We start from the raw sequence: 15,047 nt of genomic DNA on the forward strand, positions 1-15,047 counted from the left end.
CGCTAACACCCGCCCACTCCATAATCCCAGTGCGCTAACACCCGCCCACTCCATAATCCCAGTGCGCTAACACCCGCCCACTCCATAATCCCAGTGCGCTAACACCCGCCCACTCCATAATCCCAGTGCGCTAACACCCGCTCACTCCATAATCCCAGTGCGCTAACACCCGCCCACTCCATAATCCCAGTGCGCTGACACCCACCCACTCCATAATCCCAGTGCGCTCACACCCGCCCACTCCATAATCCCAGTGTGCTAACACCCGCCCACTCCGTAATCCCAGTGCGCTGACACCCACCCACTCCATAATCCCAGTGCGCTCACACCCGCCCACTCCATAATCCCAGTGCGCTAACACCCGCCCACTCCATAATCCCAGTGCGCTAACACCCGCCCACTCCATAATCCCAGTGCGCTCACACCCGCCCACTCCATAATCCCAGTGCGCTAACACCCGCCCACTCCATAATCCCAGAGCGCTAATACCCGCTCACTCCATAATCCCAGAGCGCTAACACCCGACCACTCCATAATCCCAGTGCCCTATCAACCCCGCCCACTCCATAATCCCAGTGCCCTATCAACCCCGCCCACTCCATAATCCCAGTGCGCTAACACCCGCTCACTCCATAATCCCAGTGCGCTCACACCCGCTCACTCCATAATCCCAGTGCGCTCACACCCGCTCACTCCATAATCCCAGTGCGCTGACACCCGCCCACTCCGTAATCCCAGTGCGCTGACACCCACCCACTCCATAATCCCAGTGCACTAACACCCGACCACTCCATAATCCCAGTGCGCTAACTCCCGCCCACTCCATAATCCCAGTGCACTAACACCCGCCCACTCCATAATCCCAGTGCACTAACACCCGCCCACTCCATAATCCCAGTGCGCTAACTCCCGCCCACTCCATAATCCCAGTGCACTAACACCCGCCCACTCCATAATCCCAGTGCGCTCACACCCGCCCACTCCATAATCCCAGTGCGCTCACACCCGCCCACTCCATAATCCCAGTGCGCTAACTCCCGCCCACTCCATAATCCCAGTGCACTAACACCCGCCCACTCCATAATCCCAGTGCGCTAACACCCGCTCACTCCATAATCCCAGTGCGCTGACACCCACCCACTCCATAATCCCAGTGCGCTAACACCCGCTCACTCCATAATCCCAGTGCGCTGACACCCACCCACTCCATAATCCCAGTGCGCTAACTCCCGCCCACTCCATAATCCCAGTGCACTAACACCCGCCCACTCCATAATCCCAGTGCGCTAACACCCGCTCACTCCATAATCCCAGTGCGCTGACACCCACCCACTCCATAATCCCAGTGCACTAACACCCGCCCACTCCATAATCCCAGTGCGCTAACTCCCGCCCACTCCATAATCCCAGTGCGCTAACTCCCGCCCACTCCATAATCCCAGTGCACTAACACCCGCTCACTCCATAATCCCAGTGCACTTTCACCCCACTCACTCCATACTCCCAGTGCGCTCACACCCGCCCACTCCATAATCCCAGTGTGCTGACACCCGCCCACTCCATAATCCCAGTGCGCTGACACCCGCCCACTCCATAATCCCAGTGCGCTGACACCCGCCCACTCCATAATCCCAGTGCGCTCACACCCGCCCACTCCATAATCCCAGTGCGCCCACACCCGCCCACTCCATAATCCCAGAGCGCTAACACCCACCCACTCCATAATCCCAGTGCGCTTACACCCGCTCACTCGATAATCCCAGTGCGCTCACACCCGCCCACTCCATAATCCCAGTGCGCTCACACCCGCCCACTCCATAATCCCAGTGCGCTCACACCCGCCCACTCCATAGTCCCAGTGCACGTTCACCCCGCCCACTCCATAATCCCAGTGCGCTCACACCCGCCCACTCCATAATCCCAGTGCACTTTCACCCCGCCCACTCCATAATCCCAGTGCGCTCACACCCGCCCACTCCATAATCCCAGTGCACTTTCACCCCACCCACTCCATAATCCCAGTGCGCTAACACCCGCCCACTCCATAATCCCAGTGTGCGAACACCCGCCCACTCCAGAATCCCAGTGCACTTTCACCCCACTCACTCCATAATCCCAGTGCGCTAACACCCGCCCACTCCATAATCCCAGTGTGCGAACACCCGCCCACTCCATAATCCCAGTGCGCGAACACCCGCCCACTCAATAATCCCAGTGTGCTCACACCCGCTCACTCCATAATCCCAGTGCGCTCACACCCGCCCACTCCATAATCCCAGTGCGCTAACACCCGCCCACTCCATAATCCCAGTGCGCTAACACCCGCCCATCCATAATCCCAGTGCGCTAACACCCGCCCACTCCATAATCCCAGTGCGCTCACACCCGCCCACTCCATAATCCCAGTGCGCTAACACCCGCCCACTCCATAATCCCAGTGATCTAACACTCGCTCACTCCATAATCCCAGTGCCCTATCAACCCCGCCCACTCCATAATCCCAGTGCGCTAACACCCGCTCACTCCATAATCCCAGTGCGCTAACACCCGCCCACTCCATAATCCCAGTGCGCTGACACCCACCCACTCCGTAATCCCAGTGCGCTGACACCCACCCACTCCATAATCGCAGTGCGCTAACTCCCGCCCACTCCATAATCCCAGTGCGCTAACACCCGCCCACTCCATAATCCCAGTGCACTAACACCCGCCCACTCCATAATCCCAGTGCGCTGACACCCACCCACTCCATAATCGCAGTGCGCTAACTCCCGCCCACTCCATAATCCCAGTGCGCTAACACCCACCCACTCCATAATCCCAGTGCAATTTCACCCTGCCCACTCCATAATCCCAGAGCGCTAACACCCGCCCACTCCATAATCCCAGTGCGCTCACACCTGCCCACTCCATAATCCCAGTGCACTTACACCCCGCCCACTCCATAATCCCAGTGCGCTCACACCCGCCCACTCCATAATCCCAGTGCGCTAACACCCACCCACTGCATAATCCCAGAGCGCTAACACCCGCCCACTCCATAATCCCAGTGCGCTCACACCAGCCCACTCCATAATCCCAGTGCGCTAACACCCGCCCACTCCATAATCCCAGTGCGCTAATACCCGCCCACTCCATAATCCCAGAGCGCTAACACCCGCCCACTCCATAATCCCAGTGCGCTCACACCTGCCCACTCCATAATCCCAGTGCACTTACACCCCGCCCACTCCATAATCCCAGTGCGCTCACACCCGCTCACTCCATAATCCCAGTGCGCTAACACCCGCCCACTCCATAATCCCAGAGCGCTAACACCCGCCCACTCCATAATCCCAGTGCGCTCACACCAGCCCACTCCATAATCCCAGTGCACTTTCACCCCGCCCACTCCATAATCCCAGAGCGCTAACACCCGACCACTCCATAATCCCAGTGCGCTCACACCCGACCACTCCATAATCCCAGTGCGCTCACACCCGCCCACTCCATAATCCCAGTGCACTTTCACCCCACCCACTCCATAATCCCAGTGCGCTAACACCCGCCCACTCCATAATCCCAGTGTGCGAACACCCGCCCACTCCATAATCCCAGTGCACTTTCACCCCACTCACTCCATAATCCCAGTGTGCTAACACCCGCCCACTCCATAATCCCAGTGTGCGAACACCCGCCCACTCCATAATCCCAGTGTGCTCACACCCGCCCACTCCATAATCCCAGTGTGCTCACACCCGCCCACTCCATAATCCCAGTGTGCGAACACCCGCCCACTCCATAATCCCAGTGCGCGAACACCCGCCCACTCAATAATCCCAGTGTGCTCACACCCGCTCACTCCATAATCCCAGTGCACTCACACCCGCCCACTCCATAATCCCAGTGCGCTAACACCCGCCCACTCCATAATCCCAGTGCGCTAACACCCGCCCACTCCATAATCCCAGTGCGCTAACACCCGCCCACTCCATAATCCCAGTGCGCTCACACCCGCCCACTCCATAATCCCAGTGCGCTAACACCCGCCCACTCCATAATCCCAGTGCACTCACACCCGCCCACTCCATAATCCCAGTGCGCTAACACCCGCCCACTCCATAATCCCAGTGCGCTAACACCCGCCCACTCCATAATCCCAGTGCGCTAACACCCGCCCACTCCATAATCCCAGTGCGCTCACACCCGCCCACTCCATAATCCCAGTGCGCTAACACCCGCTCACGCCATAATCCCAGTGCGCTGACACTCGCCCACTCCATATCCCAGAGCGCTAACACCCGCCCACTCCATTATCCCAGTGCGCTAACACTCGCCCACTCCATATCCCAGAGCGCTAACACCCGCCCACTCCATAATCCCAGTGCGCTCACACCAGCCCACTCCATAATCCCAGTGCGCTAACACTCGCCCACTCCATATCCCAGAGCGCTAACACCCGCCCACTCCATAATCCCAGTGATCTCACACCAGCCCACTCCATAATCCCAGAGCACTAACACCCGCCCACTCCATAATCCCAGTGCGCTAACACCCGCTCACTCCATAATCCCAGAGCGCTAACACCCGCCCACTCCATAATCCCAGTGCGCTCACACCCGCCCACTCCATAATCCCAGTGCGCTAACACCCGCCCACTCCATAATCCCAGTGTGTTGACACTCGCCCACTCCATAATCCCAGTGCGCTCACACCCGCCCACTCCATAATCCCAGTGTGCTAATACTCGCCCACTCCATAATCCCAGTGCACTTTCACCCCGTCCACTCCATAATCCCAGTGCGCTCACACCCGCCCACTCCATAATCCCAGTGCGCTCACACCCGCCCACTCCATAATCCCAGTGCGCTAACACCCGCCCACTCCATAATCCCAGTGCGCTAACACCCGCCCACTCCATAATCCCAGTGCGCTAACACCCGCCCACTCCATAATCCCAGTGCGCTAACACCCGCCCACTCCATAATCCCAGTGCGCTCACACCCGCCCACTCCATAATCCCAGTGCGCTAACACCCGCCCACTCCATAATCCCAGTGATCTAACACTCGCTCACTCCATAATCCCAGAGCGCTAACACCCGCCCACTCCATAATCCCAGTGTGCGAACACCCGCCCACTCCATAATCCCAGTGCACTAACACCCGCCCACTCCATAATCCCAGTGCGCTAACACCCGCCCACTCCATAATCCCAGTGCACTAACACCCGCCCACTCCATAATCCCAGTGCGCTCACACCCGCCCACTCCATAATCCCAGTGCACTAACACCCGCCCACTCCATAATCCCAGTGCGCTAACACCCGCCCACTCCATAATCCCAGAGCGCTAACACCCGCTCACTCCATAATCCCAGTGCGCTAACACCAGCCCACTCCATAATCCCAGTGCGCTGACACCCACCCACTCCGTAATCCCAGTGCGCTGACACCCACCCACTCCATAATCCCAGTGCGCTCACACCCGCCCACTCCATAATCCCAGTGCGCTGACACCCGCCCACTCCATAATCCCAGTGCGCTCACACCCGCCCACTCCATAATCGCAGTGCGCTAACTCCCGCCCACTCCATAATCCCAGTGCGCTCACACCCGCCCACTCCATAATCGCAGTGCGCTAACTCCCGCCCACTCCATAATCCCAGTGCGCTCACACCCGCCCACTCCGTAATTCCAGTGCGCTGACACCCACCCACTCCATAATCCCAGTGCGCTCACACCCGCCCACTCCATAATCGCAGTGCGCTAACTCCCGCCCACTCCATAATCCCAGTGCGCTAACACCCGCCCACTCCATAATCCCAGTGCGCTAACACCCGCTCACTCCATAATCCCAGTGCGCTCACACCCGCCCACTCCATAATCCCAGTGCGCTAACACCCGCTCACTCCATAATCCCAGTGCACTTTCACCCGCTCACTCCATAATCCCAGTGCGCTGACACCCGCCCACTCCGTAATCCCAGTGCGCTGACACCCACCCACTCCATAATCCCAGTGCGCTGACACCCACCCACTCCATAATCCCAGTGCGCTAACTCCCGCCCACTCCATAATCCCAGTGCACTTTCACCCCACTCACTCCATAATCCCAGTGCGCTCACACCCGCCCACTCCATAATCCCAGTGCGCTAACACCCGCCCACTCCATAATCCCAGTGCGCTGACACCCGCCCACTCCATAATCCCAGTGCGCTGACACCCGCCCACTCCGTAATCCCAGTGCGCCCACACCCGCCCACTCCATAATCCCAGAGCGCTAACACCCGCCCACTCCATAATCCCAGTGCGCTCACACCCGCCCACTCCATTGTCCCAGTGCACGTTCACCCCGCCCACTCCATAATCCCAGTGCGCTCACACCCGCCCACTCCATAATCCCAGTGCACTTTCACCCCGCCCACTCCATAATCCCAGTGCGCTAACACCCGCTCACGCCATAATCCCAGTGCGCTGACACTCGCCCACTCCATATCCCAGAGCGCTAACACCCGCCCACTCCATAATCCCAGTGCGCTAACACTCGCCCACTCCATATCCCAGAGCGCTAACACCCGCCCACTCCATAATCCCAGTGCGCTCACACCAGCCCACTCCATAATCCCAGTGCGCTAACACTCGCCCACTCCATATCCCAGAGCGCTAACACCCGCCCACTCCATAATCCCAGTGATCTCACACCAGCCCACTCCATAATCCCAGAGCACTAACACCCGCCCACTCCATAATCCCAGTGCGCTAACACCCGCTCACTCCATAATCCCAGAGCGCTAACACCCGCCCACTCCATAATCCCAGTGCGCTCACACCCGCCCACTCCATAATCCCAGTGCGCTAACACCCGCCCACTCCATAATCCCAGTGTGTTGACACTCGCCCACTCCATAATCCCAGTGCGCTCACACCCGCCCACTCCATAATCCCAGTGTGCTAATACTCGCCCACTCCATAATCCCAGTGCACTTTCACCCCGTCCACTCCATAATCCCAGTGCGCTCACACCCGCCCACTCCATAATCCCAGTGCGCTAACACCCGCCCACTCCATAATCCCAGTGCGCTGACACCCACCCACTCCATAATCCCAGAGCGCTAACACCCGCCCACTCAATAATCCCAGAGCGCTAACACCCGCCCACTCTATAATCCCAGTGCGCTAACACCCGCCCACTCCATTATCCCAGTGCGCTAACACCCGCCCACTCCATAATCCCAGTGCGCTCACACTCGCCCACTCCATAATCCCAGAGCGCTAACACCCGCCCACTCCATAATCCCAGTGTGCTAACACCCGCCCACTCCATAATCCCAGTGCGCTAACACCCGCCCACTCCATAATCCCAGTGCACTAACACCCGCCCACTCCATAATCCCAGTGCGCTAACACCCGCCCACTCCATAATCCCAGTGCGCTAACACCCGCCCACTCCATAATCCCAGTGCGCTAACACCCGCTCACTCCATAATCCTAGTGCGCTCACACCCGCCCACTCCATAATCCCAGTGCGCTAACACCCGCTCACGCCATAATCCCAGTGCGCTGACACCCGCCCACTCCATAATCCCAGTGCGCTCACACCCGCCCACTCCATAATCACAGTGCGCCCACACTCGCCCACTCCATAATCCCAGTGCGCTAACACCCGCCCACTCCATAATCCCAGTGCGCTAATACCCGCCCACTCCATAATCCCAGTGCGCTAACACCCGCCCACTGCATAATCCCAGGTGCGCTCCGCGATCCCGTTGAGCTCCGCGATCCCGTTGAGCTCCGCGATCCCGGTGCGCGCCGCGATCCAGGTGCGCTCCGCGATCCCGTTGAGCTCCGCGATCCCGGTGCGTGCCGCGATCCCAGTGCGCGCCACACAGCAAATTGCAATAGCTTGCATTCACTGGTCAGCTCTACTCCACCTATAATTTTACCTTTAAAAATTTATGTGTACAGTTTACGTTGAGTCCGAGTTTTACAGCGTGGAAAGACGCCCTTTGGCCCATGTCCACACCAGCCATCAAGCACCTACTAACTCTATTCCTATTTTCTAGCATTTTGTCCGTTACCTTTTCTGCTTTGACGTTTCAAGTGCTATTTATATGCTCCTTAAATGTTGTGAGGGTTCCCGCCTCCACCACTCTTTCAGGCAGCGAGTTCCAGATTCCCACCACCCTCTGGGTAAAAATGTTTATCCTCCAATTCCCTCTAAACCTCCTGCCCCTTAACTTAAATCTATGCCCCCTGTTTATTGACCCCTTTGCTAAGGGGACAAATTCCTTCCTATCCACCTTATCTATGTGCCTCATAATTTTATATTCCTCAATCGGGTCCCCCCTCTCTGCTCAAGGTAAAACTGCCCCAGCCTTACCATCCTCTCTTCGTAGCTGAAACGTTCCAGCCCAGGCAACATCCTGGTGAATCTCCTCTGCACCTTCTCCACTTACTTCCCTTAATGTGGCGACCAGAACTGCACACAGTATTCCAGCTATGACCTAACCAGCATTTTATACATCACAACCGCCCTGCTCTTCTCCTCTATGCCGCGATGCCACAGTGAATAAAGTATTCCATATGGCACCTTATCCACCTCTCCTGCTGTCTTCTTGGATTTCTATAGACCGGCACACACCCAAGTCCCTCTGATTCTCCTGTACTCCCGGATCCTCCCGTTCATTTCCTTGCTTGTTAGTCCTCCCAAAATGCATTCCCCACACTTTTCCTGGTTAAATTCTATTTGTCGCTGTTCTGTCCATCCAAGCAGCCAGTCTATTTCATCTGTAATCTGAGGCTTTCCTCCTCACTATTCACCACACCACCAAATTTTGTGTCATCTGCAAAGTAAACTACCAACTAAAAAATCCAACACCGATCCCTGCGGAACACCACTGAACATAGGCTCCCACTCACATCCTTCCTTTGACAGTTCTGTTAGTAACTAAAAGTAGTTTTAAGGGATTTATATTTATATTGGTAAATAATAGAAATAAACTATTGTTTTAGGTGGGTTTAATTTGCTGTTTCCGTGCCTGGAAGCGACCTATAATTAGATTCATTCATGCTGAACAATGGTGTGTGTGGGAGAGTTGATTAAGTTCCACTGTGCTTCTATTGTGATAGAGAAATATGAGGTGAAGAATAAATACAGTTGCTTAGCAACTAGAGACCCTTGTAAGGAACATAGCTTCCCTTTATTTAATTTTAGCTGGAAGATACAGCAGTTGGTGGCAGGCAGCTGGAGAGGGAACATATCTCTCAGCTTTGTTAGAAGAAACGCCATACAATGGAGTAATGGTTAAGAAAGCCAGTGCCAGAAATCTAAAGGACAGCTACTTTTTTTTTTCTTTTTTTTTAAATTTAGAGTACCCAATTCATTATTTTTTCCAATTATGGGGCAATTTAGTGCGGCCAATCCACCTACCCTGCACATCTTTGGGTTGTGGGGGCGAAACCCACACAAACACGAGGAGAATGTGCAAACTCCACACGGACAGTGACCCAGATCGAACCTGGGACCTCGGCGCCGTGAGGCAGCGGTGCTAACCCACTGCGCCACCGTGCTGCCCGGCTACTTAAGGAAACTAGACAAACTGAGGGGAATCTGAAGCTAAAGGAGCAAAGAAGAACTGAGAACAGAACGGTGTACTATTCATCTCAATTCTAGCACAGTGGTTAGCACTGTGCTTCACAGCGCCAGGGTCCCAAGTTCGATTGCCGGCTTGGGTCACTGCACGGAGTCTGTACATTCTCCCTGTATCTGCGTGGGTTTCCTCCCACAAGTCCCGAAAGACATGCTGTTAGGTGAATTGGACATTCTGAATTCTCCCTCCGTGTCCCCGAACAGGCGGCAGAATGTGGCGATTAGGGTCTTTTCACAGTAACTTCATTGCAGTGTTAATGTAAGTCTACTTGTGGCAATAAAAGATTATTATAGGAGCTGGCTGGTGAGACGTCAGAAAGATATCTGAAGTGGTTCTAAGGTTTGTGATATCTTACAACAGTCTGAGACATTAATTGAAATAATTGTGGAGCATTCGGTGGCTGGATATCGGAATGTGTGTGTAAAAGCAGTAAGGACACACAAGTAAATCCTAAATGGGGTGGTGTAAAATCTGGAGTAGACTCACTGGTAGAAGTGGTACGGAAGCTCTGTTCAAAAGGCTCCTTTTGAAAATGTGGAGTGAAATGGTTCGTACTGCTGCCTCACAGCGCCAGGGAACCGGGTTCAATTCCAACCTCGGGTGACTGTGGTGCTTGCATATTCTCTGTGTCTGAGTGGGTTTCTTCCTGATGCTCCGGTTTCTTCCCACAGTCCAAAGATGTGCAGGTTAGGTGGATTGGCCATGATAAATTGCCCCTTTGTATCCAAAGGTTAGTTGGGGTTGTGGGGATTGGGTCTGGATAGGGTGGTCTTTCGAATGTTGATCCAAACCTGATGTGCCGAATGGCCTCCTTCTGCACTGCAGGGATTCAGTGGGATTCTATTTCAGATTGCAAGCTGCTAGTGGAAAGCATGGTCACAAGAGAGGTTTTGAAGCATGTTTTGGGAGCGAAGTTTGGAAATTCGCATATGACAGTTATTCAGGGGGTCTCTGAAGGGGAAATCCACAGACACTAACTTGGGTTAGAGTGGAGTGTGTTTGACCACAGCCACTCTGTGTTTTTTCAAGAGAGACTTTGCGTGTCAGAGACCATTGTAGCTTCAAATGTACTGTCATCCGTGTTAATCTTAAAACCGGTGCGTAACTGTTAACCTAAGGAGTATTGTATTATAATCCAATTTTTCTTGTGTAATTTTTTTTTTTGTTGAAGTTAATTGACGGTCATGTGACTCTGTCCATCCACGTTTGATTAAAAACAGTAAAAGGTAGTCTTTTGAGCCAGGGTTTGTTCTGGGATCTTCCGGTCCAGTTATAGCATCAACCGGAATCGTAAGTTTCTTTATAGAATAATGCAGAACAGAGGAAGCCATTCAGCCCATCGAATCTGTGCCAGTTCTTTAAAATAAATTGTGAATAAGCTGTCCTGATATGTATGTGCTTGCTTCATACTTTCATTTCATGTCGCTCAAACACAATGTTGTTATTTTTCACAGCTGGGTGTGCTCTTGGAGTCGGCATTACTAACATTCTGCACACGATGAACCCATCTCTTGTTATCCTGTCTGGAGTTCTGGCTGCTCACTATGAGAGTATTGTGAAGGAGGTGATTGCCCAGCGAGCACTGACATCCACACAGGCAGTGGAGATTGCCGTCTCTGCTCTTCCTGAGCCTGCACTCCTCGGAGCAGCCAGTATGGTTTTAGATTATGCAACGCGCAGAACCTATTAGACCAATGAGAGATTGTCCCCAGAATTGTCCTCGTCTCCATTTGCAGTTTAGAAATTAGTTAATAATTTATTCTCAGCCATTCTTATTTATTTATTCAGTCTTCCATGTTGATAGAGCACTGCCCTGAAAAGGAGAGAGATCAAGTGTAACTATCCTCGGACTGTGTTAGTTATCTTTCTGTTCCATTGCCGACACTTGTTTCCAAATTTCTCTGCCAAAGAATGCCTCGCATTTGTAAAGTCCATAAAGGATTAGGGAAGGAAAGTATTTCTGTGAAATTCCATAGTGACCTTTGGCTGAAGCTAATTCATACCAGTTTTAGAGTCATGGAGTCATATTTGTGAGATTTTGGAGTTCAAGACAGCATGGTAGCATTGTGGATAGCACAATTGCTTCACAGCTCCAGGGTCCCAGGTTCGATTCCAGCTTGGGTGACTGTCTGTGCGGAGTCTGCACGTTCTCCCCGTGTCTGCGTGGGTTTCCTCCGGGTGCTCCGGTTTCCTCCCACAGTCCAAAGACGTGCAGGTTAGGTGGATTGGCCGTGATAAATTGCCCTTAGTGTCCAAAATTGCCCTTAGTGTTGGGTGGGGTGACTGGGTTATGGGGATAGGGTGGCGGTGTTGACCTTTGGTAGGGTGCTCTTTCCAAGAGCTGGTGCAGACTCGATGGGCCGAATGGCCTCCTTCTGCACTGTAAATTCTATGAAGACCAAGGTGTAATCGGTACTGTTAGTTCAGATGGCAAATAGAAATTCAAACTGAATGCTGCTGCTCTGTAACACACTGGGCTGCACAATCCGTTCATCAACCTCTTTCCCATAGAGGTGAAGCAATCCTGGAGCTGCAACTTTGATCTAGATTCACATCCAAGTTCCAGAAACCCTTTCAAAAGGAGATTGGGATTTCAGTCACAATCCCACATCAGCTGTCTTACTACAGCATCAATGAGCTGCAAAATCACCTTTTAATGCACAAGTCTGAACCATACATAAAATCTGCCCCATACACAGGGGAATGAAATTGCCACCTCCACCTGGTGAAAATCATTTGGCCTCCTGTTACCAATTCGCATCCTTCATGTCCTGACCAAGTCCTCGAGGAGGGGAGCTGTAAAACCCTTCCGGTCCCCTGCTTAAATTTATCAAAAGGACGTTTGTGATTTTTGCTCTTAAGACGGGGCAACCACAGAAAGCTTGTTTAAACAAACTTTTTGCAGCACACGTGAATGTCTGCAAGGTGTGCTGCTTCCACGTTTGGTAAATATTCCTGTAGGATTTATCTGCGAGAGACATGTGGGAAATGTAGTAATATGTGGTAAGTTAGGATTTGTTTCTACAGTGAAGTGAAGAGTGGGTGTGAGGGAGGCTCACACAGAACACCAGATTAGACCACTCGGACAATATGGTCTGTTTCTGTGCTGCAGACACTAATTAGATGTAGATTTCTTGTTTTGATGAAGGGAATAAAGGTAAAGATAGAATTTGCAGGTGCCATGAATAAAATGTCATGTGAAACTTTACAAACCCAATAAAAGATATTCTCAAATACAGACTGACGAGCCATTCGCTGATACAACTCCTGAGGAGCACTCAACAAATGGTGAGTGCAGAGATTGGGAATGAACTGTACAAGAGAAATTATGTACTAGCCATTTATCCGTGGATATTCTGTTTATATCTTGTGCAATGTAGAATGTATTTCAACTAAATTCTCGGTAATGTGTTACTTGCTGTATCAGTCTAGTTATGTTGAAACATGGACAATGTTTCCATGCAAAATGATGTTTCACTCTAAATCTAGTGATATTAATTATCTTGAATCATCATTTGCAGAAATTCAGGTAACCAGACTGCAATATTTTAATATCTGGTTGTGGATTTGGTTTCTTTCTTTCTGAGAATCACTGGTCCTTAACTATTTACCATGAACCGTGTATTAGATCCTCCAGCAGTAGATTCACATTGACAGAGTCGCAATTAGCTTTTTGTTGTTTCTTCAATTTGCCAATTTGAATTATATTTTTGTAATTTGTGTCAATCACGGAGATAAACATTTAAACTAAATCAGTGACAGATAGTTAAACAAGTTTGCAGATAATGCAGCTCCTCCCTTCTCTGCCATTATTGCCTTATTTTATAAATATAATGCATTGATGGTGAGTGCTATAGTCAAGAGTTAATATAGCCTTCTGTGCTGTTTATCGCAGTTGTTGAGGAAGGAGCGTGTCTTTTTTGGTTATTTGGGTATAGTAATAATGGGTGAACTGATTCTAACGCCGGCAGATCAAGGATGTGGATGTGTTAGTTTCTGGGATTTAAGGAGAGGGCAGTAGGTGTATTGATTCCAAGGTAATAGGGACAGACATTGATGCACTGATCACAAGGAAATAAGACAAAGCCACAGTGTAGGAAAGGAACATTTTGCTTCATTATCAGCAGAATTAATGTTTCCAACTTTTACCTGCAGTAAAGTTTAGTCAAATCTTTCTTTTTTTTCTGTCTGTCTTGAACTTGCCTGTTTTTCACTTCCATCAAATTCCGGAATGAAGGTACTGATTGTAACTGATTTATTACCTAATTAATTATATAGAAATAGCAAAATCACTGTTAGCAAATGACAAGCTGTGGTGATCTTTACGTGTGATAAGGAGGGAGCTATGTTTCCCTGAGCATCACTAATCAAACTGTATATTTCTTGTCCTCTTAATCTGGTTTAATGAAAATTTAACGGGTATTTTTTGGAAATTTTAATTTTGGTATTAAAAGCCCATTGATTAAAATCCTTGTGTGAAAGTGTATGAATCAATGTTATTATTGTATCCATTGAACTGTTGATCAATTTTTTTTTAATAGTCCAGTGTGCCACAGAAACAGAATCTTAACGAGAAAGTCAGTGACCCAACCCACCCCACAACCCAAAAGATGTGCAGGCTAGGCGGATTGGCCACGTGCAGGCTAGGATTGGCCACGAGCAGGCTAGGATTGGCCACGTGCAGGCTAGGCGGATTGGCCACGTGCAGGCTAGGATTGGCCACGTGCAGGCTAGGATTGGCCACGCGCAGGCTAGGCGGATTGGCCACGTGCAGGCTAGGCGGATTGGCCACGTGCAGGCTAGGCGGATTGGCCACGTGCAGGCTAGGCGGATTGGCCACGTGCAGGCTAGGCGGATTGGCCACGTGCAGGCTAGGCGGATTGGCCACGTGCAGGCTAGGCGGATTGGCCACGTGCAGGCTAGGATTGGCCACGCGCAGGCTAGGATTGGCCACGTGCAGGCTAGGCGGATTGGCCACGTGCAGGCTAGGATTGGCCACGCGCAGGCTAGGCGGATTGGCCACGTGCAGGCTCGGATTGGCCACGTGCAGGCTAGGATTGGCCACGTGCAGGCTAGGATTGGCCACGTGCAGGCTAGGCGGATTGGCCACGCGCAGGCTAGGCGGATTGGCCACGCGCAGGCTAGGCGGATTGGACACGCGCAGGCTAGGATTGGCCACGCGCAGGCTAGGATTGGCCACGTGCAGGCTAGGATTGGCCACGTGCAGGCTAGGCGGATTGGCCACGTGCAGGCTAGGATTGGCCACGCGCAGGCTAGGCGGATTGGCCACGTGCAGGCTAGGATTGGCCACGTGCAGGCCAGGATTGGCCACGCGCAGGCTAGGCGGATTGGCCACGTGCGGGCTAGGATTGGCCACGTGCAGGCTAGGATTGGCCACGTGCAGGCTAGGATTGGCCACG

At 52.4% G+C, this 15,047-nt stretch overlaps 1 protein-coding gene across 1 annotated transcript in view; it reads left to right on the plus strand.

Moving 5' to 3' along the window:
* gne (glucosamine (UDP-N-acetyl)-2-epimerase/N-acetylmannosamine kinase) overlaps positions 1-14,095 on the plus strand; it is a 131,016-nt gene extending 116,921 nt beyond the window's left edge. The window contains exon 12 of the mRNA XM_072495184.1: positions 11,082-14,095. Within this exon, the coding sequence (XP_072351285.1) occupies positions 11,082-11,317 (236 nt within the window). The 3' untranslated portion in view covers positions 11,318-14,095. The remainder of the gene's footprint in view (positions 1-11,081) is intronic.
* The last annotated feature ends 952 nt before the right edge of the window (positions 14,096-15,047 follow it).

The sequence above is a fragment of the Scyliorhinus torazame genome, chromosome 3 (assembly GCF_047496885.1).
Source record: "Scyliorhinus torazame isolate Kashiwa2021f chromosome 3, sScyTor2.1, whole genome shotgun sequence".
Classification (NCBI taxonomy): Eukaryota; Metazoa; Chordata; class Chondrichthyes; order Carcharhiniformes; family Scyliorhinidae; genus Scyliorhinus; species Scyliorhinus torazame.